The sequence below is a fragment of the Fistularia commersonii genome, chromosome 6 (genome assembly GCF_037954325.1).
Source record: "Fistularia commersonii isolate RoL2024-O1a breed Wild chromosome 6, RoL_Fcom_v1.0, whole genome shotgun sequence".
Taxonomy (NCBI): domain Eukaryota; kingdom Metazoa; phylum Chordata; class Actinopteri; order Syngnathiformes; family Fistulariidae; genus Fistularia; species Fistularia commersonii.
The window spans coordinates 7,728,560-7,752,475 of NC_141289.1; the positions used below are offsets into that span (position 1 = coordinate 7,728,560).

At 46.9% G+C, this 23,916-nt stretch overlaps 1 protein-coding gene and 2 long non-coding RNA genes across 5 annotated transcripts in view; 1 reads left to right on the forward strand and 2 right to left on the reverse strand.

The window, feature by feature from the left end:
• xirp2a (xin actin binding repeat containing 2a) overlaps positions 1-23,916 on the forward strand; it is a 63,006-nt gene that overhangs the window by 13,093 nt on the left and 25,997 nt on the right. The window contains exons 1-2 of one of the 3 annotated variants that reach the window (XM_086147921.1): positions 11,862-11,972; positions 12,172-12,283. In XM_086147921.1, coding sequence (XP_086004047.1) covers positions 12,256-12,283 — 28 coding nt within the window. In that variant the 5' untranslated portion in view covers positions 11,862-11,972; positions 12,172-12,255. Of the gene's footprint in view, positions 1-11,861; positions 11,973-12,171; positions 12,284-21,433; positions 21,612-23,916 lie in introns of those variants that run through there. The other 2 variants (XM_086147920.1, XM_086147922.1) reach the window with 2 other exon arrangements.
• Positions 997-23,360, reverse strand: LOC147233274 (uncharacterized). The gene is made up of 2 exons (XR_015106261.1): positions 22,961-23,360; positions 997-1,360 (listed from the first exon to the last, which is right to left on the reverse strand). It is a non-coding gene; the product is annotated as an uncharacterized LOC147233274 (long non-coding RNA).
• LOC147233275 (uncharacterized) lies at positions 7,234-14,550 on the reverse strand. Its single transcript, XR_015106262.1, has 3 exons — positions 14,449-14,550; positions 11,093-11,240; positions 7,234-8,404 (listed from the first exon to the last, which is right to left on the reverse strand). It is a non-coding gene; the product is annotated as an uncharacterized LOC147233275 (long non-coding RNA).

The window sequence follows — 23,916 nt, forward strand, 5'->3', positions numbered from 1 at the left end:
AAGACCTTTATCCCTGTCTGGGAAGAGTCCTTGACAAATCCCGTAACATTACTTGAGACACGGACGTCAATAAATCCAATGGCAAAGTTGGTTTTCATTAATCTATAAATCCCTCACTTCCATAATAGGTCTGAGGGAACTTGATTTATCGTATTTTAACAAAAAAGGTATTCATTGTTTTAAAGCACAATGTGGCCAAATGGCGGCGCCCATTGAAACGACCTGGCTGGCCGACTGAATCAGGTCCCCCGTGACCTGCATGTAGAGTTGTCAATGTTATAGAACGGGGATCACTGTATTGTTTTTAAAGATTGGGATTTTTTTTTTTTTTACCGGAACAAACTGCGAATACTGCAAAGAAGTAACCATGACTACATATTGCATCATTTGTTCAAAACAAAAAAAAACTAAGACGGAGTGAGATGAAAAAGATCAGCCGAGTTCTCAAGTGTCAGAAAAATGGCAGACGGGAAAGTGAAGAGTAATTTCAGACAGCAACACGTAGAACGGACCTTTTGTTCAAGTCAGGATTTATTAAAAGCTCATTAGTGCTAACGTGGCCACGTCCTCTCGTCAAACAGCTTTGTTTGTTTCGAATGTGGTCAAACGACTCGGCCCATATACTTCCCATATGTGCATTTACGTGGCCATGGTTATTACACAATGCATCCACTAGAGGGCAGTACAGAGTTCAGAGTTCACTCCCAAGTTCCATCCGGCAATGGGGCTGCAATGGTTTGTTGTGAAGTAGTCCCCTAAATTTAGAAGTTGACGACCCTATGTGACATCATGGTGTGTATCCTGCGGCACGCAAAGCCACGCTACACCGTGTTCCACTGTGGTCAATTGAAGTAGCTCGAAATGAGACATCCTGCTTTTCCCAAATCTTCGACACGATCGAGATATGTGTATTTTATTGCTGATTTCAACTTGAGTATTTAATCGTCTCTTTGGCAAACTTTGTCAGGCACTGTAGGTGATATGCACAAAATGCACTTTTGTTCAAGTGAAGCAAAAGCATTTTATTGTTGTAATACATATGAATGAGAGACATTAATTTTTGTGCTGTTCATATTCTGAGTACAGTGGCACCTTTTGATTAGTTCGCAAACTGAAATGTTTGTGAACAGAATGAATTTTTACCATTGAAATGTATGTAGACCCCATTGATCTGTTCTTCAGTCCTCAAAAACATACTTTTTTTTAAAACTTTGTCAACGTCGCCATATCCCTTTAGCCACATCAGCCGCCTTCAGCGCATCTTCGTTCTTTAGGGCTGTACAGATGTTGTCTCAGCTGTGTCGTAGGGCTCGGCAAGATCCACAACACGAACACCAATCTCGTGTTTAGCTATGATTTCCTTTTTATGCAAAAAACACAAAAAAAGCGTGTTAAGAGAACGCAACCATGAAGGATGTAAACAACACTGAGTACTATGCATGACTGCTGCTACACTACAACACCACACGGTGGGAAGTCTGTGTGTTTGATTATGTGTTTGTGCACCGAGCGCTTGTCCGCGGGTCGATTAAAAATCCATTTGCTGCTTTTCGCTAAGCATCTGCGAGCTTTACCGAAATTCTAATGTATCGTGCAGGAAATGAACGCAGAGGCTGGAGCAAAGTCTCTATCCGTATGTGGATTTGTTTGTCATATTGTTTGTCAAAAAGTTGCTTTTCACGCGTTGACCTGTGGCCAGGCCCCTTTCAGACACACACTGAAATGTGGTCTGAAAACGTCAAATCCCTCCCTCTCTTTTTTTTCTCAGCGGTCTCCTCACTTCACCTCACTACTTTCATCATAAGTAATGTATTTCTCCCAGGCTAGTTGTTTTTTGTGTCATCTGCTTCATGTTTTTTTTACTATCAGCTGTTTTTTTTTTTTGATTCGGCCTTCTTTGTGCCCATGATGACCCACCAATGTCTAAAAGTGTTGGCGTGGGTGAATCTTGCGAACGGCAGGATGAGAAAGGTCAATACATGATTGCACGGGCGCTAAAAATATAAAGAAAAAATCTAGTTTTCGCCCATCTTGCCAGATTGCCAAAGGGAAAGGTTCGTGGAACAAACGTTAAAAAAAACGAAGAAGAAAGCGGCTGCCAAAATGGACTGGGAAAAAGGGTGTGAGACGGTGGCATGAAAGCTGCGGTGACCTTCAGAAGAATAACGCTCACCGTTCCATAACAACAACAAAAACGACGCGACGGTTTATCGTTGCGGTTCGGATGCAGGTATTATTGAGCCTTGTCGGTTATAAAATGACAGACGCACTGGAATCGGTTTGGCCATTTGGGTTTTGTGAGGCACTGCAGGAGGCTGCCGCTAATAATCAAACATTATTGTTACTTGCTGTTTATGTGCAACTATTCTGTAATTATACTTTTATCCGTGGGCAGAATAAGTAATGAGCACCCACGTCTTTCGGCAAGAAGGTCCGCGGTTGAATTCCGACTGGAGTGTGGAGTCTCCATGTTCTCCCCGTGTCTGCCCAGGGTTTCCTCCGGGTTCTCCGAGTTCCTCCCACAATCCAAACACGCGCAAAAGATTCAATTCCCACACATGCGAATTAGAGTTGTCACTATATGACATCAGAATGAGAGAGTGAACGGTTGTATGTCTATATTTGGCGCTGTGATTGGTCCAGGGGGAAACCCCACTTCTTCTCCATTGGCAGCTGGGACACCACCGCTCCCGGTGATCCTTGAAGCACGATAATCAGTTGCGATAATGAATGAATGAATTAATAGTCAAAGAAACGACTCGGAGGTCAAAGGTATTTTTGTTCTCAGAAACAAAAAAAAAAAAAAAACCCAACGCTTTAGTGTTTTATTTATTTATTTTCCTCCGATCAAAAAGGGCTATCAGGATTCCAGAAGGAGCTGAAGTAAACTAAGCCTTAAAGTCAACGCTGATGCTTCCTGCTCATGTACCAAATTATTTTCATGACTCGGTGGCTTTGCAATGCGGCCCCCATCGCCCAAGCGGTGTACTGTATGTCACCACTGACATTTGATTCTGTTAACCCCCCCCCCATACACACACACACACACACACTCTCCTGGGTTTTTGCTCTTCATCTCAATGGCTGCCCAAGCACTGGAGCAGTACCACATGTCTGGATTCTGTGGGATCACAGCATCAGTAATAATGCCGCTCCTTTCGTCTCGGCAATACTGTTGGGTAATGAATATCGTCCTCTCGTCAAAGCCTCTGTGATTTGGAGATTTCCACAACAAAGTAAGACGTTTCAACAAAACCCTCAGAAGCCCAGGATCCTGGGTCGGTGTGAAGGAAACCCGCCATCAGCGGCAGAATGGACGAAACTGACAGGAGGAGTTTTGACAAAACCGATACTGAAGTTGTGTGACAACAGCTCCAAACTGCCCAGTGGCAAATAGCGGTTACCGCTGTGAAGGAAAACCTCGTTTCCGCAGGAACCGCTGGCTAGAGCTGACAGGCTGATCAAAACAGATGAGTAACTTTCAACCATGGCGCGCAAAGACGGGTAACTCAGAGCCTCCCGTCTGATCACGGTGGGGGCTCAGTCGGGGGACTGACGGTTCGATACCCGCTTCCTCTTGTCAACATGTCGAAGTTTCCTTTGGCGAGAAGCTAAGTCTCCAGTTGCTCCCATTGGTCTGGTTAGTGCCGTGGAACCGAAAGTTCCCGATTTCAATCTCGAGCTCCTTCCAGCCTGCCGATGTGTTGAGCAGGGCGTTGAACCACTTACTGCTCCACAGATGCTGCTCAGGCTTCATCTGTGATGGTTAAATGCGGGAGAGAAATCTCACTGATGTTTTCCTGACGGCAAAACTGATTGCGACAAGATAAAGGGCTCTCTTCTTTCTTCCTTTTGAATCACAAGGTGATGAAAGTGCTGGTGGAATTTATGTAGTCACAGAAAAGAAAATGTAGAGCTGGTATTTAACCCGGGAGGCCGCTGGAACACACCCAGGTGAAATGCTTTACAGAACTTTAGAACAAACTTTTACAACCCGCCTCTCTCAGGTTCTGTCGTTATGTCTTCCTTTTTGTGAGGGTCCGCCTCGCTGCCGCCGCGGGTTCGCCATCAAAAGCGTTGGGGTTCCTTCATCCCAAACTCTCAGCCATTTCTGAGCCAGAGCTTCTCTTCCGCCCCTGCCTGCAGCCTCATGGCCCCTCTACGTTTTTCAGTGTTTCTTCTCGTCATTCATTCATGGTCCATACCCCTTATCCCGCACTCGGTGTCCCGAGCTGTCATTGGCCGAGAGGCTGGGTTCATCCGGGACTGGTTGATCACATATAGCAGTGGTGTCAAACTCAAGGCCCGCGGGCCAAATGTGGCCCTGCGAGAACGTCTTCAGAGGTCTGATTGTCTTAAAATAAAGAAATCAAATGCGTGCATTGACCATGAACTACATTTACCGCAATTCATGCCGATCATGTTACCCGCCAAGTGACGGCGTCCCGCCATTAGATCGCGGTGTATCCACGGCAATGCCATCTTCAACAAGTGGAAAAGAGAAATCCAAATGATCTGTAAATGTCCAGGAAGAGAAAAGTTGGTGCAGATTGAAGGCTGTTTCTAGAAAGATAGGAATACATGTCTGTGCTTCAAGGAAAAAAAGCTGTAAAAGCTTTTGTGTTATGAGGCTGTGTCGGTTGTCAAAGAGTACAATCTACGTCGGCATTTTGAAACCAAACACGAAGCTAAGTATGCTAAAGTTCGCCTTCCAGAAAAACAACAAATTGTCCAAGAATTAAAAGCCAAACTACAATGGCAGCGGAGTGTGTTCATCCAAAAACACTGCAGCAGTAAAAGCTAGTTTTTTAACAGCAACTAGTCAACATAATTTCTTTAAAATCTATGCAAATGCATGTGTGACATTTTGGATTTGAATGAGTAATAAATTCAGTTATTTAACATTGCGGAGTAGTAGTTACATTTATTTTACATTACATTCGGTAACAATTATACCGTTGCCGTTACATGTGGCCCTTTGAGGGCAACCATTATGCCGATGGGGCCCCTCGGTGAAAATGAGTTTGACACCCCTAACTTATAGAGACATCGCACCATCACCCTGTCATTCCCACGTCATATAGATGAACAGCTATTAGCCCACACAGATCATTCACATGCAACCATTCACCCATCATTTGCAACTATTCACTTGGACATTCACACATAATACAGGGAAATACATCCGTTCACTTTCTCCACAATGTCGGGTTTCCAGTTAACCTCTTGCATGTTTTTGGCCCGTGAGAGGAACCCGAGAGTCCACGCTAAAAGCACCCTGATTGGAATTGAACCGGGAACCTTCTTGCTAATCACTGCACCGCCTCTCTTTTTGTTTTTTTAAAAAAAAAAAAAAAAAAAGACTGTCTCCTCTCTGGAGCGTGCACACAGAGCCGCTGACCTCATAACCACGAAACCACCTGGAGAGGGGGATGAGCAAAAAGTTGCCATATCGGTTGAAAAGAGTCCCCCCCCCCCGCTGAGGTAATAACAGCTGGAAAAATGACTGCGACCTTCGGGTCGGCGCACGGAATTAATGGAGAAGGTCAGGCATGATTGGAGGAAGCATGTTAGAAGCGACTGGTCGGCCCAGTGATTTGTTTACAGCCCCGTAGCCTCATAGCCTCGCGGGTCGGCTCTGAGAGCCGCCTCTTGTACGCTATGCCAGCAAAGCCATGAGGCAGCGTCCACCACCAGGAGCACTCCAGGAGCCATTAGCGTGCACGCGTGGGGTCGCGGCACACGCCGCGTCCTCATGCGGATCCAACTGTGTGTGTGCGTGCATATGTCACTCCTTGACGAAGGAAAACCCTTAATTTGAAATATGAAGTGCCCAAACAATGAGTTGTGTGTGTATCTGTGCACGCACACACACATGAATGGCTCTCTGGTCTTCCTCTAGACCTCCTTCAACCTTAGCATCCTTCCTCCAAGATCTTAACCATCATTCATCCGTTTATGTCCAAACCATCTAACTTTAACGTTATCTCCAGAAAATCCGTGCTGTCCCTCTGATGGACTTATTCCTGATCCTATCTATCGTCTTCACCTCCGCATCTTCATCTCCCGCCTCCTCCACCTCACCGTCCCCAAACCAGACAACATGACTTTTTATTAAAACATTTTCTACATCGTGCTGACCTCATTCTGGCTACTTGTACACACCTCATGCTGAAGCTTCTGAATCTGGCGCTACTATTATTATTATTTTTTCCACGTCACCCAGCCATTGACACGCCGCTCTGAATCGCGGCGACAGCTCGACCCCGGCTGTCACTAACCCGCAGACAATATGGATAGTAAACAAGATGCAGCCACACCCCTGCAGACCAAAGGGGCGTCTCAACACGGCGAGGAGAAAAAAGCTGGAAGGATATTGAATTGTAGGGGTGAAAACGTGAAGAGAGAGCGATTCAAAAATAACATGTTAAGAGTATTTTAGGAGCGCAACTCGTTTGAGTTTGTCGACCTCCCTCCTCCGAAATGTCACATCTGACGCCGAAACCGCTAGACCTTATCGATTGGAGTAGCTCCTCCGACCACAGCGAGAAGCACTCGGAGGGATAGCTGAGCTATCGCCTGCCAGAGAGACCCGCAGAATCTGTTTTTTTAAATGTAACTTGTTGTCAGACTTGTCGCATTTGACAAATCCATATAGTCCATATTAGGTGTATAAATGGAACACCGACCACCGCCTGTCTGCACTCAGTGTGGACCAGCTTTGTTTGCTAACATGCCATGTCCCGTTCGGTCAACTCCGGCTCCAACTCAAACCTGACTGCGGGATAAGTGATATAAAGGAGTTAATGAATGGATTCTTTATTCAATAAATTCACATTTTATTATCGACGGAAGGGAAGTTCACAGTGCGTTCATCGCTGTTACCCAAGGGAGGCTCCTGATTTGACTGAAATTTAATTTATAAAACGAATCTGATACCAGAAAATGTTGTATCCACGTCCAAATAACCAAATTATTGTATTGTAATTGAACATCTGAGTCACACTCCCTTTGCTAATCATTCCCGCAACATTCTGCAAACACGTCCCTGTGTCTGCTCCGCTCATATGCTAATATGCTAATATGAATTGCATGTTAGTTCCCTGCCTCCGAAAAAGGCTATTTGAGTTTCTAAATGAGGGAAAGAATAAAAACGGCACGCAAATTGACACGCTGTAATCATGCGGAAATACATGTCGGCGTTGACCTTTATAAAAAAACAGATGTGCTCCATTTGGCTACATGTTCAAATGATGGACTGACATGTTTTTCCAGTCAGATCCTGTAACAGTTCCTGTCACAACTCCCACAAATTTCACAAGAGGCGGGACTCGATGCTGGACTTCACATCCGATAAGAACCGAAAGGAATCGACTCGTCCGCCGCTGACGAGGGCCGCTATCGCTCCCCCTCCGAGGTCCTCCTCCCCGGCACATCTTCTCACTCGGGCCGCGAGAAATACAATCCAAGAATCGTCCTCTCGACTAATTGACTAATTAAGACTGACGTTTTCTGAGAAGAGGAAGCCCGAGAACGGACGTGGGAGATGAAGAGCGGAGATAGGAAGCGTTGGGGTTCTCCGTGGAGACCCTCCATCACCGCCACGCGTCATTAAAACCCAGCCGCTCTGACCCGGCAGCGACGGAGGGCGGCGAGATCCGGACTTGGGTTACCTCTCCCAGCCGGCGCCGCCCTTATTAGCGCCTCCTGCTAGCACGCATTGCGAACGCGTGTCATGCATGGAATTATTCCAGATGGCCGAGCATTGATTTCATTAGCTAATATTCTTCTGAGAGGATCCGCTGATTTTTCCTTCTTTTTTTTTTCTTTTCTTCCATTCCCCCTCGTGGATTATCTCCTGTGACAAGCTGGCAACATTTAGACAGATTTCACCAATGCTGTCCCTTATTAGCTCTGTCAGTCTGTTGGAGGCACATGGATTTCAGCCCACCGCCTCCTCCTCCTCCTTCCTCTGCGTCAGTCCTTGCCAAACGGGAACATATGGCCGGGACTCAAAGCTAGACAGCGCTCAGTGGCGTCAGATATGTGCGGCGGCACTTCTGCTGCCGCTCATCCGGTCATTGAGTAAAAAAAAAACAACTCGTGAAAAACTATAAACAAGATACATTGATTCATTCGTGTGCGGCGTTAAATTTACTGAGTGCAAGACGGTGGCGAGAGAAGACATTATGTCTGGTTTGGGAGCTGGAGGCAGCACAGATGAACATGTCAAGGCTCATCTTTGGGAGTCAGGATGGAGTCCATCAGAGGGACAGCGCATGTTAGATGTTCCCGGGATGAAGGATGCCGGGGTCGGAGCTGCCGGTGTGTGACGGGATGGGCGAGCGGACACCGCTAGGCCATGGTGGATCGGGACAAACATTTAGAGGTACAGGAGAGATTCCTGTAAAACATTTTACAACAAGAAACCCAGGTTAAACTGGTGCCATATCCCAAAAACAAACTTGCAAACTAGTTGTATGAACAGAGTACAACTATGCAGCAAGGGTAAATGCACAAAAATCAAATATAACTGCCTCTAATGGAAGATGAGAACAAATACAGGACTGTCTCAGAAAATTAGAATATTGTGATAAAGTTCTTTATCTTTTGTAATGCAATTAAAAAAAACAATATAACTTTTTCATGATATTCTAATATTTTGAGATAGAATTTTTGAGTTTTCTTAAGATGTAAGCCATAATCAGCAATATTGAAATAATAAAAGGCTTTCAGTTGATTTGTAATGAATCCAGAATGTATGACATTTTTCTGTTTGTAATTGCATTACAGAAGATAAAGAACTTTATCACGATATTCTAATTTTCTGAGACAGTCCTGACAGCCATACCGGGCAAAATCAAAACAAAACCGTCTCCCCTCGACATACGACCAGACCGACCTACATATAGGAGGCGATCAGCACCATTACCACACAAAAGGGGGAACGCATAATCGACAAACACAAACAACAACATAAAAGACTATCAGGTATTAAATGGACATTTCAATAATACCACCAAGGATCTTGAAATGTAACACATTTGAGTGATGTATAAAGGGATTGAATGGGGTGGCTTGATAAGGGCCATCTCAGTCCTCCCCGTGACGCGCAACATGTTAGACTGGCCCGATTTAGGCCGCAACAAAACAAATGCGCCCTTTTTTCTTGCGGGCACCTTTTTTTTTTCCACGAAAGGGACCCGCTGACAGCTAGGAACATTATGAAAATGCTAAGCACCTCCACCCCGTCTGCCCAGTTCCTCTGCAGCACGCAAAACAAATTGTCCATGCCGGCGTGCCGGCGTATAGTCACGCACGCAAGTGCACTCGCGTAAGGGTGGCCCCGCAGCTGCAAAGGTATGGAACATGTGCGGTCTTAAACCTGGTTTATGGATGGAGGGAAAGTTGTCAGGAAGTTAGTTGGTGTGAGAGGAGTGGGTAGATGGAGGCAGATGAATTTATCATCGTTGAAAGCGATGATTATATCTTTTTCTCTGGCCAAAAGGGGTTTGCTACGGTCTCTCACCGTGATTTATAGACCAAACTGGCAATTCCCAGATTACACGATTGTGAATATCATCATCTGAAAGAGATATCGATGCATGTCTTTGTTTCGCATGCCTCGTTTCCCGAGGTGAAAAACCAGCGGTTTGAAACATGGAGGCGATACAAGGTCGTGTGTATCAGCAACACCTTGTTGTCATTCTGAATGCTCATTCCTGCTTTGGTTACGTACCTGTACCCAAAGTGCGTGTCAAACATTGTCAAACATTGTTAAACACCACTGCCCGCATTCTTCCCATGCCTGCGTTACGTTGCCATGGTTGTTACGCAATACATCAAATGGAGTTCACTTCCAAATTCTGTGACCCGTTTCAGACAAGAGACTGGCGGAGGGACTGGTGACGATGAATATTCTAAGAAAGAGGCAACTCAGTAGAGCTGTGGTGATTTCTGTCGTACAGAGGGAGAATTCTTTTTCATGGTCATCCTGATGCCATGTTGTCTTCCTCTCCGCTCCTTCCACCCGTCACATTTGAGCATAACGAACAACCCATGACTTCCGGTGGCGCTGCTCAGTTTGCTGCATCTGGATAGGCATCCACAAGCTCCCTGAGCAAGTTTCAAAATAAAAAGCGACATAACTTGAACTCAGGACTTCAAACACTTGCCGTCACCTGTTTGCCGAATCTGATCACCGGCAACCAGGACCAGAATTTAGGAAGCAGCCTGAGACTCAAAAGGTTGCCCGATTGTCATAGCGATCTCTGTTAGCATTGTCTCTGTTAGCATTATCTCTTTAGGTTCCTTGTAATTCAAGACTTTCCAGAGTTTCTCCTGCCTCATCTCCTGGTCCTGATCCTGTCTTTTCTCCTGTCCTTGCCGGTTTGAACTCTTGAACTGTTGGCCAGATTTGCAACTCAGTCCTTTACTGTTTTAGATTTCATTTCATTTTAGATTTTTCAGATTTTGTCTGGTCACATTCTCTATGTAGAGCAAATCTGGACCACACCATTTAAGACGATCTACAGAAATCCAACATACTCCAGTTCTCTTGGCCTGCTTGTTTGTACTGCTGACCAATAAAAGACATGGTCCAGAAAAATCTCTTTCTCAAGTCAAGATCAGATTGGTTTACAACAGCTAATACCGCACTTTAGCGCCTGACTGGTGGAGAAAACTAGAACGAGAGAGGAGGGAAGAAAGACTGAAGATCGCACAACAATGTGGTGGAGATGCAACATGGGAAGCATGTCCATTGTCAGGATCAGATGGTTGACATTTGACGTCATGATATTGCATTTTGGTCACCATATGCTCTAACAATAGCATCACAATCGCAAATTGATCACAACACGTGAGCCGATCCCAATACGTTCGATCCTGTGCTACATATCGGCTTTTGATTCCATCTTCCGCCCCCCCATCAGTAAAGTGACTAAATGCCCGGGGAGCGCCTCCTTACGTGCCGTCCTGCAGAAGATGTCGCATGTGAATCATGACACAACCGCAGACAAATGTTCTTTAAACGGTTGAACGATCGTGCATTTGGAAAAACCGCAAAAACACACATGTCTCACACACTCGCCTGTTAAAAGCATCCCCGGCAGCCCTTTGCAGCCCCAAGTCATCTGAGCGCAGTCAATCAGGGAGGCACGGCGAGCGGCCGTCCGGGACCTCCTGTCTCTTTGCCCCTCACCGCTCGCCGACTTGAGCTTCATTCGATGTGAGTGTTGCTTCAGCAGGAGGGAACAACAGCGGCCGAGATTATTTTTCTATCCCCCCTTTTGTCAAAATGTGTGTGTGTGTTGCAGGGATGTATTCAAATGAAGGCGCCCGCCTTGTGGGGACTTGCAGTCTTGAAAAGTCACCCAAATGTGGGTTTTTGGAATAGCACTCGACACCTTCAGCAGGGAGAACGAGCCTGGCTGGCACACGCATCTGTGTGTGTGTGTGTATGTGTCTGTGTGTGTGTGTGGGCGACAAGGTTTTACTGCGTGAATGGTTACGCGTGCTTGTTGTCGCTCTGTGTTGATGCCTGGCAAGAAGCTGCACGGAACACCGTTGGGAACGCATTTGGTTTGCAAATGGGCAAAAGGCACTTGCTACCAAGTTTTGACAAAACAGCGTTCAGCGAGGACCCGCCGTTTACCGGCGTTTTCCACCTCTTAATCAATACAAGTGCGAAAACACCTTTTCGTTAAAGCTGCAGGGGCCTCAATAAAAATTCAACCCAATGCTGTTTGCACAGACCTTCCGGTCAATGTTCTCTAATCACATTCTGTTCAAGGTCATCGGTATTTACTCTCAGATATGTGTGTGTGTGTGTTTGCGTTTGTGTGTGTGTGTGTGTGTGTGTGAGAGAGAGCGAGAGACGTTCATACAGTCGGGACATGGACATGAGTTTCTCAGAAATCCAGAGCTTAACAGTCTTCAGGCGTTAGACGGTATCATTTTTCACGTGAAAGGTATGTGCAACATGGGTATGTTGCTTTTCCAGTGTGTGTGTTTGTTTGTATGTGTGTGCGCGTGCGTGTGTGTATGCATGTATACACACACCCAGTTGGTTGTCATGTCACTCTTAGCCTTTCCACCTTGGTTCTGAGAATACACAGGTGTTTCCACTGATAGCTCTCTCTCTTTTTCTCTCCTGTTCTCGCTGACTAGCTTGCGACAACAATCCAGACGCCGCCGTCCAAGAAAGCGGCATCCAGAGGTCTCCTGCAGCCCGACCCGCAGTCGCCCCCGACCATGGCCTCGCCTCAGGACGCCACATTTTGTGAGTCATGTCTAATTCTGTCAAGGGGGCCGGAGTGTTTTTTTTTTTTTTTTTCTCTCCAAACTCCCTTTGTGTACAAGTCGGACAGCGGGGCTTGGCTCTGCCGTCGCGTCACGGTTACGTCGGCCCCTATGGCGAGCGGCCATCACGGCGGCGCGATTAATGCAACGCGGAGTTCCATTTCTCCCGTGAGATAAACGTTTGGCAGAGAGCGGCTTTTGAAAACGAGATTGTTCCCCGCCCGATAAGGCCGCCTCCCCGGCAGCTTCTTTTTAATGGGAAGCTCGGGACCGGCTAGATACCTCGGCTTCCAACACCGCGATAGCGAGGCGGAGGCGGCCGGTCCAGTTTGTTTTCGAAGATGTTGATAGTGGTGTGTGCAGAGGGAGCTTACAGTACCGGCTACAGTCTGGTTTAAGGGATTTTTTTTTCAACTCTGCAGAGGCACAAATCTGTTAAAGGCTACGAGTTCCTCCTCTGGTGTTGTTAATGTAATGTTGGCGTCGCTGAGTGTTACGAGCTAAATATATGGGAACATTATGATTATATGCTTACATTCAGTCATTATCTAAGCCCTTATCCTGTACTCAGGTTCACCTATGCCGGCTGTCAAGGGGCAGTGAGGGGGAAGGGTTCACCCTGGAGCGATTGCCAATCGATCACAGGGGCAAAGGTCATATCGAGACGTACGACCATTCATTCGCTCACTCACTCGTTCACAAGCCGTACAGAGACGAAGAAATGCAAACGCTCACTCGTTCATGCGCCATCTAGAGCAGGGGTCCCCAAATAACTTCTCCCTTCTCTGACGGGGGGGGGGCAGTTTGTAACGTAAACATTTATTGTTTTCCAGAAAGCCAAAATTTCCCCTTTCTGGGATCTTGACAGAAAAAAAAAACAGAAAATAAACAATAACCTTATTAATGAAATAAATAATAACCAAATAATCCTTGTCAAGTTTTTCACAGAAAAAAAGACCTGATAAGGCACAGACCGCAGAAGGGTGAAATAGAAGGTTACGTTCTATGTACAAGTCACGTTACATACAAGAATGAAAAAAAAAATCATAATGCATCTCTGGGATTGTTCAGGAGCCGGTCAGAATGTGGAGGCGGGCCGTATCCAGCCCCCGTACTGTAGTTTGGGGACTATCAATCTAGAGACATACGGCTGCTAATTTCTTCATTCCCATGTCATTTAGAGAGACAGACATTCACTTGTTCGTTCAAATGTCATGTAGAGCCATACAACAATTCACTCGCTTATTTAAACATCATATTGGGTTCACTGGTTCGTTTAACTGTCATATTGGGAGATGAAACCATTCACTCACTCATTCGCAAGTCATATAGCGACATACAACCATTCATTCATTCATTGAGTCGTTCACTCGTTCACAGTGCGTATAGAAAATGTATGAGTGATTCAACCTCAAACGCCAGGCAGGACGAGAAGCTTCAGGACTGTTTCTGGACGTCAAAGAGAATCACCTGACATCCGTGCCGTCAGCGAAAGTGTTTTCCGGCAGACTTTGGTGTCGGTAACTCGGCTCTTCGCACTCCGGCCGCCGGCTCTAATTAATTCCCGTGCTCTGGCACCCCACCCCCCCCATATCATATAAGTTTTCACAGGAAGGTTTATTTAATAAAGCTGCCGGGGAGATCATTCTGGACCTGCAGCGGTGAGATTTTTTTACAATTGAATTGATGAACGGTTTTCCCCTCGGGTCCGGCCGGACACGTAATCTCTCTTTCTCGATCGTGCGGCTTTTCTCGAAATTCAAATTGCGGGGGCAACTCTTGAGGCGGCAGAACCTAAAAAAAAATTCCCAAGCAGCGTGAACTTGAAAAAATCCCGGTATTATTGTTAATATGACGAGGTTCTCCGAGAGGCGCTTAGAAATAGAGCCCGAGTGCATTTCTGTACAAGTAAAACTTGCACAGTTGCTACCGAGTACCGGGAAACTGCATCAGAAGTTTATGAAAGTGCATGCAGAGTAGCGAGTCTGCAGGAGCAAACTCAATTTCCGCTCAAGGCCCTCCTGGGTAATGGGGCGCCATGTGGAACAGCTGGCTCTGACCTTCACAGCCCTGCCCGCCGCAGCCAGCTGGCTGTTAAAAAAACACCACCGGAGAAATCCCAGCGCTAACTGAACCTCTGCCTACCTTTCAACGGACGAATCGGCAGAATATCCCCAAAAAGAGGGCGGCGGAGCGGTGCAGTGGTTAGCCAGAAGATCCCCGGTTGAATTTCCGCAGGCCTTTCTGTGCGGACTCCCCATGTTCCTCCCACGGTCCAAAAACATGCAGGGGGTTCATCGGAGACCCTGAATTTTCCAGATGTGCGAATGACAGGGATGGATGTATTTCTATATGACCTATAAATGAGATGATGATGTCATCTATATGGTGCGAATCCACCTCTCAACCGACGGCGGCGACGGGTGAACGGTTGCACGTCTTTTTATGATTTCTGAATGAGAGGATGAACGGTTTGCATGTCTCGATAGGATGTGCGAACCCCACCTCTGGCCCAGCGACAGCCGGGATAGGCTGCTCGCTGCCTCGATAAAAGTCAATAACGGCGGTTTGATGAAAAAAAAAAAACCAGCTGGATTTATCCGCATTCATGGAGCGGAGATGGCTTAGAAATGTCAGGAAATCTGAGCGGAGATGGGAAATGACATTCAGTAACTGCTAGGGTTGTAATGTTGTGGCTGCGGGCCAGAGCATTTAACCCTTTGAGAGTCTGAGAGGGAAAATCGTAACGCCGCCACATAATCGCGGGCTGTGGAGTGAAGTCCTTATCGGAAAACCCTGCGCAGATTGACATATATATCTGACGGAGAGTGTGTGTGCGTGGATAGAAAATCACATGATGTGTAAAATCCGGCACATAAGAAGTGGTCCCCGCCAGGGGGAAAGCGCGGCATCGGCGTTAAGTCACCTTTTAACTGTTTTTCCCCGCCGGTCCCACCGGACTGACTGATCTGAACGCCCACTGAATATTCAGCCCGACTCCTGAATAAATCAAAAGGAAGGAACAGAGGTTTTAGTTCTAGATCTAAAACAAATAAAATAAACGGTTGAGTTTTCATTTTAGTCCTTCCTTTGTCTATTTATTTATTATTTACTAGCTGTCTATTTTGGTTGAAAACAGCAATTTCGCTTTCTTTTTTCAACCAGGCAGAATATAAACCTAACTTTGTATTATTTTGTTTTCATTGGCCTTCCAGCCACAACAGAGGATGTAAGGGAGAGGGGCTGGTTCAGGGATCACCGGCCAGGAATGGCAGAGAAAGGACATGGCGGTGAAGCACAGGCAAAGTCAGGAAGTGGACGGACTTTGGCGATATAGCACAGGTTCGGTCAGGGACAAGAACAGCATTAGCGATGTAACGCGGAAGGGCATTGGTGTTGTACGGTTTTAGGTGTTTGCCAGATGTTTCTATGGTTGTGTCACTCTCAAAACTTTTGGTCATAACTGTAACATAGGTTGAGTTAGGAACTAGAAGGTCTCCGGCCGTCACGGTCTTCCAAGCTTTTCCACTATCGGGAGTACGCGAACCGAGGGGGTCACGATGTAAACGATGTAGCATATGGAGAAAAGATTTTCTTGGATCTTCTTGCGTAAATTGGGTCAATTGTCAAACGCATAGAATTAGTACCCAGACATGGGATGGGCAGACGCAGATCTTCCACTACAGCAGTGTTTCTCAATTATTTGTGCCCCCCCACTCTTCGCCGCGACAATAAATAATATCATTTGTCTATAACATTGTTGTAAGTACACCTCTGCATAGATTGATATCCTTATTAACATTAAAGAAAACAAAAAAGAAAGAGATATACTTCCACTTACAACAAAGAATAACTTTATTACCATTGTTTTTAGGTCTTTTCTCGTCTCCCACTGTGGTCACAATGTCGTCATATTTCCTCGTCTCGGCTTTCGTGCGACTTTCTTTCGTCTCATTATCTTCGTCTCTCTCCGCTTTTCTTTTCATCCCTGTTAAAAATACGTTCACGTTTATTTACTCCACAACCAATCGCCTGCTCGTTGCAAAAAAAAAAAACCCTACACTATAGAGCTAATACTCCCTGGCACGCTCTGACCATGAGAACGCCACTGCCAACTACTGTAGTGGATGTACAATTACACTTTATTCTAGTACGGCAAAAAAAAAAAAAAAGCATGATCCCCAGGGTCACACGCACCAACCCTGGCATCGCACCCACTATTTGAGAAGGACTGCTCTATAGGGACTCTGGAGGCAAACATAGAATGCGAAATAGTTGTGCAGCAGCACACTGGTGTAAACTACCCAACCCGAAATGTGAGGACAGAGGGAAGCGAGGAACAAGTGTGGTGTTGCGTCATTGAAAAAAAACAAGGAAATGCAAATTTCCATGCGTTTATGTTTGGACGATCAGTGTCACGGCAGTGTTTTTGGTAGAAGTTTTGCTCAAAATGAGCAAGAATGGTTTTCAGTATTTATCAGTCCTGACCAAAATAACAGGATGGAAAGGAAAGGTGTAGAAGGCGGTGAGAACAGCAATGTTTGGTTTGGAGGCAGATTTTTAGGTTTCAGGACGGATAGCATCAGGAACGAGTCCGACAAATGAACGGCACCGACCAAGAGAGGTGGCCTTAAACTGGATTGAAGTCTCCTTGTCGGTTTTCAGCCGTGACCTGGTTAGATGTTGCTTTCATTGGAATGTCAAACTACGGATGTTTGTGAAGGTCACAGTGCCCTCTGCTGGCTTGATGGAATCAAAGCATCACTTTCTTTACATCGTTTGCTGCATTTTGTTGACTTTAAAAGCAAACTAACTGTTCAAGTTGGACTCCTTGCCTGGGGGACTGACGGCATGGACGAATAATATCATAGATCATTGTACAGATGAGATATAAAAATACTACAAAACCCCACAGACGAGTAAATATGAAGTTGTGAATGCACCTGGAAAATCTACAGCGCTCGCTCATCATCCGTTTATTTATCGGAATAAATCAGAGGACCGGGTCCTTTCTGCTGCTACTTCCATCATTTCATTATTTTAGAGTGTAGGAGTGGAGACAGATTGCGAGAAGCTGAAGTGATGAACCCATCGACGGACAGCTGTGGCGAAAAAGGCATCGCCGCGTCGGCAAACGCGCCCGCGCTCGCGCACATTCCACTCATCGCGCAAGAAAAATGAGAGCTTTCCAGATTGCACCTCGGATCAGCCAGCATCTAAATCTCCATGCCTGGCCTAAAATAGGAGCTTGTTGACGATCCGCCACCAGCCCCCCAAACCCGACAGGCTTTTGTCTCCGCCGACACACTGTCAGCGGCGACGTCGCAGAGCCTCCGAGGTCAAATAACAGGCAAATGGGGCCCGCAAAGCCGCAGACTTTAAATAAAGCGGAGTAACTGCGCTTTAAACAGATGCAAAGCTCACCTCCAAATCTCGGCAACCCTCTCGCTCCTCTGTAAGCGGGCGGCCTTGTTTACTCTTTTCTGCTCAGGTTACAGCGGATCCGGCGTCTGGGTGTGTGGCACGCACCATTAAAAAGAAGCGCTTGTCATGCTGTTTGTTTAAAAATATGTGGAGAGCAATGTGTACATCTTTTTCCATTCTAAACATCAACACTATTTCCCTGTGTTTTTTGATCAAGTGGTCAATTGGCGGGTGTTTTGACAGATTCAGCCGATCAACATTTTAGTGTTGACATGTTAGCATGTGTTACAGGCCTCTAACACGCACTTCCTGCGGTCTGAAGTCATTGCCATGGGTTCCTACTTCCCTCAAGGCCTTTTCCGACTCTATCCCTTTATTTTTACCTCCTTAAATGTTTCTGTCTTCACCGCCACCTTCTATCCACAACTCTTAAATGGGTTCCACCTCCAGCTCATTTTTTTGTTAGCATACGTTCCTCTTTAACATTTGGTTTTCCATTGTGGAAGGGCTTTAAACACCGATAGTTCGTCCACGATCGGAGTTCCCATTGAGAATCACAGATTGATGACATGTTTTCAGCAATCGGGCTTCGAAAGCAAGGCCCTGGTTGAAGGGTTTCGGGCGTGTTAGCACTCGATGTTAGCATGTCAGAGTTGCGAGGGCTGAAACGTACGCAGACCCTGACCACTCGGTTGCGCATTTGATTTGGAAGTCCTGATCGGGAACGTCTGAAAAGTGCTTTCCCACAGACAAAAAGAGCAGGATAGAGCAGGATAGAGTAAACCCTTTGAGTATGAACACAACTCTCAGGTTTATAACAGAGTTATTACATCACCGCATCGGCATCCTAATCCCGCCGATTGAACGCGGAGGACCAGAAGTTTGCTTTCAGTTTAAAATCTCACGTCGATCCACAGCAAGCTCTGGTTTTCGGGCGATATTTTTTCAGGCCCCCTTCATTTCGTATTCTGCCGGTGTATGTTTATTTTCCACTTTGGGAACAGGAAATCCATGTGCAATTTCAGCGGGATTATCAGCAAAACGCAGCTCCTCCACCGCTCTGATAACCACCTTTCGCGGTGGTCAATGCGCTGCCAGCAGCAGCTGGTTGGGGTGGGTTCGCACAGCGCACCTCGTGTTTCCTGACCAGAGGTCGGTAAACAGTCATGATCACGGCTAATGATCGGGAAAAACTGGCACGATTTGCTCCTCAAGGCTCCTGCAAGCTCGGCTGAGGTGAATCCTCTCCCGCGGTGCCGACTGGAGTGATCGTTGAAAGCGAATGAAGCTCAGGTCGACGCTTTACCAGAGAATGGACGCCACCGCTCGGAGCAAGGTTTGTCCGAGGAAGGCGGCCAAAGACAAACGTCCATACATCAGACCAGAAGGAAGAATCTAACCCAAAAAAAGGAAAGTTGTGATTCATCAGTGGTCTACACTGGATCACAATCACTCACTCACACAGTGATGGCGGCACAAGCGCCACGCAAGGCACTGGCCAGGCCATCTGGACCAAAGGGAGTTCAGTGTCTTGCCCAAGGATACGTGCATTCCGAAAAATTGAAATTGAAATTGAACTGTGGGCCTTCCAGTCAGAGGGGCGTCTGCTTTCCTGACTGAGTGACAGACGGCCAAACACTGAGATAATGCTAACGACAGCCTGCTGAAACCTCCCAGGTACTTCGGGGGGTTCAATCCCAACCTCCTTTTGAAGGTTCTTTCTCTACCTCCTGAATAGGGATCTTGTCTTATCTCCTTAAAGAGTCCTCCTGTACCTCCCGAAAGGACTCCATCAACTTGAAGGAATTTCTCTCTACATCCTTCAAGAGTTCTATCCTTTGCTCCATAAATGGTTCTGCTTCTTCCTCCTCCAAGGGTTCCAGCCATACCTACGTAAAGGATTCTGCCTGTACCTTCGCGGCCTCCTGTAGGGAAGCTCTGCCCTGAACCTTCTCTCCCCTTGGAGATGAAACCAAGGTTCCTCAGAGAGATCGACTCCACCCTTCTGCCAGGACGTTTTAAACGATTCACCGTGTGGAAAAACACCAAAAGCCGAACGGCTTTCTTCAGCGGTGAGCGGCTCTGGGGAGTGCAGACGGACAGAATCCTTGTGCGCTCACAACAGCATCTTCTCAACACCCTCGGAATATAAAAACCAGAGACGGGTGTAAGGACTGGAGAGCAATAATTGAACCAGAAGCCGTATTACAAAGACCCGATAATCAATGGTTCTCCGGGAGAAGCAGGTCCACGGAGGGAAAAGATACATCGCTGTGACCCAGGCAAGTCGATTTCACCGTGACTCGCCGTGAGGTACAAGCACGGCGGTGCACCGCTCTCGCGTCCATCCGTGGGATGTGACGAGACCTTTCCGGGGGAAATGAAATTAGTGTGTTCACTGTTGTAAGCTGGAGTACTTACAACTTAATTCTTCCGAGAAATACATGTTAATTAGCTTGATTAACTTGATAGGTGTATGTTTATAGCAGGGGGCACCCCCAGCACCGTTACATTCATCAGGCTAAGCTACGCTAACCAACTCCTACACTATGTAATGACATACTAAATTGTGGTAGAGTGCAGCGCAGTGGCACAGCGGTTAGCGCCTCCACCTCACAGCAAGAAGGACCCTGGTTGGATTCCCACGGGGGGCCTTTCTGTGTGGAGTCTCCCTGTTCTCCCCGAGTCTGCGTGGAGAACCTCCGAGTTCTCTGCATCCTTCCCACTGTCCAAAAAAAAAGGGCAGGAGGTCCACGGGAGACCCTGAATTTCCCAGACGTATGAATGAGAGGGTAACTGGTTGTCCGTCTCTATATGACGGGAATGAAAGTATGTCGCCCTCTGATCAATCCAGGGTGAATCCCACCTCTCATCCAATGACCACAAGGCTGCTCTGCCTGCAGGATATCTGGTCTAGATAATGAATAAATGTGTGAATGGTGGTTGAGCAAGAACTGCTGATATTCAGTATATCCATACAGAAGAGAATGGTATGCTTTTACACTGGAATTGGTCAAGTAAACCAGATAAAAGTTACACGTACACTTGTAAAATGTACACTACTAATCTGTTTGTGTGTGTGTGTGTGTGTGTGTGTGTGTTTGTGTGCGTGTGTGTGCGCGAGTATGCATGCGTGTGTGTTTCATTTGACAATAAGTCACGGCATCACAGACAGGTTTGTGGTGTTTGCAGGCAGCAATGTGGCTAAAAGTTAGTATGTCCATAGATACTTTGCAGCTAGGCATGCAGCAAGCGTGTGTGTGTGTGTGTGTGTGTGTGTGTGTGTGTGTGCGTGCGTGCGAGTGCGTGCATGTGTTCAGCCCTGGTATTTTTATTCCTTTGACCGGCATTCAGTATTTCTCCACTAAAGCGCCAAGCATCTTGTCATATCCTGACAAACACTATCAACATAATCATAGGTATATAAATATATATAAATAGTGTTACTATTATGGGGAAAAGAGATATTTACATGGGAATTAAAGACAGTTAAGTTAAAAATATCCCCCCCTCCCAGTGTGTTGGTTCATGTCATAATATATGACAAATGGGTCGGTAAGACGGATGTGACATGAGGTTAAGGGCACGTTGGGTACCTCGATACTTCATCCTAAAAAAAGCCGACGCACATCCAGCAGCCCTCTCTTAGAGTCCACCCTATTTTTTACGAAGGGGGGACTTCTAAAATAAAATCAGCTGTCGCCGGACGCCCGGGCCTCACTGTGTCGAGAAAAGCACTGCTGGAGCTGGCCTCCACGCCGCACAGTTTCTCTCTTCTCTCCTGGCCGGGGGGGGATTTTGTCGCCGTTTGCCAAAACCCTTTTTTTCTCCACACATAGCAGGATTCTATGGTCGTCAGAAGTGAAAAGCCGCCCACGCAGAAGGTGAGTAATCTGTGTGGATTATCAGAGGACAGGCTCTGATGTGAGCCGCGCCGCCGGCGCCACGCTCTCAAAATGATTTTCCCGCCGAAGCAAAAAATGAAAGGAGACGGATTGGAAATGGTAGATTACGGTTTAGCTCCTAATTAATTGCTTTACTCAGGCCGGGGGGGGGATTGCGGCTGGAACTCCAGGTGCTCTTCAGACATCTTATTTTTCCCGAGAATTGCCGCGATCACCGATCGGCTCTTTTTATTTGTTTTTTTTTCCCGGCTTCCTTCGCACGATTCTCGTGGCAATCCGGTGTCGGGTTATTCGGAAAGCGCGGCAAATGGGAGACAAAGTGCTTAGCCCAGCATAAGGAAGCGCTCCGGGGTGCTCTGGTCACACTGTGAAGAAGTTATTTTGATAGATTTGACAGCTCAATTATTGCGCCTGTTTTGCTTTCGTCTGTGCGGAGGAAATCACCCCCCCTCTCCAACCCCTACAACCTTCCCCCCACACCGCGCCTGACATTTCAATTAGTGTAGCTCATTTCCGCTCTCCTGTCAGCCCTCCCTAACCAAAAACGCTTGGTCGGTCGGCGGGCGAACAGAAAATTAGGTCGCTTAAGACTCCTGTTGTGTGGAAAGAGTCGGGGTGGATTCAGGGGGGGTACGTGGTGACACGTCTGTGATTAGTTGGCGGCCTCGGCTTGACAGAGACCTGCGGGCCTCCATTTAAGTCTGAGCTATGAAGCCACGTAAGGCTTTCCTGCACCCTTAAACGCCCAAATGACTTGCTTGTTCTTTCCCTCCCTCTCTCTCGGTTTCCCAAACGCCCCCTCTCCCTTCGCCCGCCCCACCGCCGATCTCCTTGTCAGAGGCGGCACCCAGTGACAAGACATGGGGGGGCGAGGGGGGGGGGGGGCTTCGCTCTGCTCAATTTAGCCGCCGAGTCTTGCATTCCGGCATAAAGCATGGCTGGCGACTTCCTCCCTTTAACTCCCCCATGTGCCACTTGTGTCGCCACTTTGACTTTGAAACGATAAGAAACCAATGATTGTCACCTGGTTGGTGAATGCGCCACCACCGAAAGCTGAAATCACACCTGTTCTTAGGAGTTGGCCGGAATCGAAACAGCAAGCAGATCGCTTCTCCGTTATTATCGGGCAGCATCTGAAGCAACGAGGCCCCATACCAGAAAGTCATTATTTATGTGAAATTGGCGCTGCTGGCACTGATGTCCCTGTCACTTGCGCCGACTTGTACACTCCATAAATCTCCCTGTAACAGCGCAAGACGCTGCGGTCAGGAGCCGGTTTATAAAAAGGCCGGGTTTATGTTTTTTTTCCCCCGGCGGGGTCTGCTTACCTCACCCCCTCGCCATGGCGGCTCTGCATACCTGGGAGCTCTTGTCACCGCTCCCGTCGAACCCCCCGGCCTCTGCCGACAACTCCAGACCATGACGTGAACGTTGATCTGCGGTGACAAATGAGGGCGTTATCCTTGCGCCTCTGCCTCCGAGTCAATATTTGGTCGCAGGGCAGCCTCAGACCGCAGGTATCCGACCCATATTTATAGGATGCGCTCCGGTAAAAAGGATCTGGCTATCTCGGGAAGTATAATAATGTCGCTCGCATAACATGAACATGTGACAGAAAGCTAAAACTGGAAAAGCACTCCTCAGTCATGTGGCGTGTGGATTAGAGTTTAGTCTCGCTTGTAAGTCAAGAAAAATTCAGTCCCGCGGTTAGTTATTGTCCTCCTGACAGTAAATCCATCACAGAGTGTTAGAAGTTACCAACCTCCAACAGGAACCGTATCACTTACGTATTTTTAGCGACCACCGCTATGTCCCAGTTCCGCGTTTGGCATTCCTCCTCTGCGGACGAGTTTAACTCCAACAGAGAAGGTTAGACGAAATGTGATGGCGCAATCCTGCTAATAAACTCTGATAGCTCTTGCTAGCGCAGGGTTTTTATCCCCTCAAAAGGTCAGAACCATCAGATCATTTTGGGGTTAGAATAGCTAATTGGGCAAAAAAGAGGCAATTTCCCTTCATGGCCCGCTCCCGTTTATGCATCAGCTCAATTTCCATCTGCGAGGAAGGCAACTCTTTCAAACATCCAAACCAGCTGATAACTTCTCCATGTTGTCCTTCACATCATGATGTTATTTTGCTCTACAGCCGCTAAGCATGAGAACCCCTCCAGGTATTGTCATTTTTAAAGCTAAAGTGTCCAAAAACAAAACAAATAGATGCAAAGTTTACTGCAGACTCTTCTGTGTCCCTGGCAGACACCAAACACCACCAGTCCCATCATACT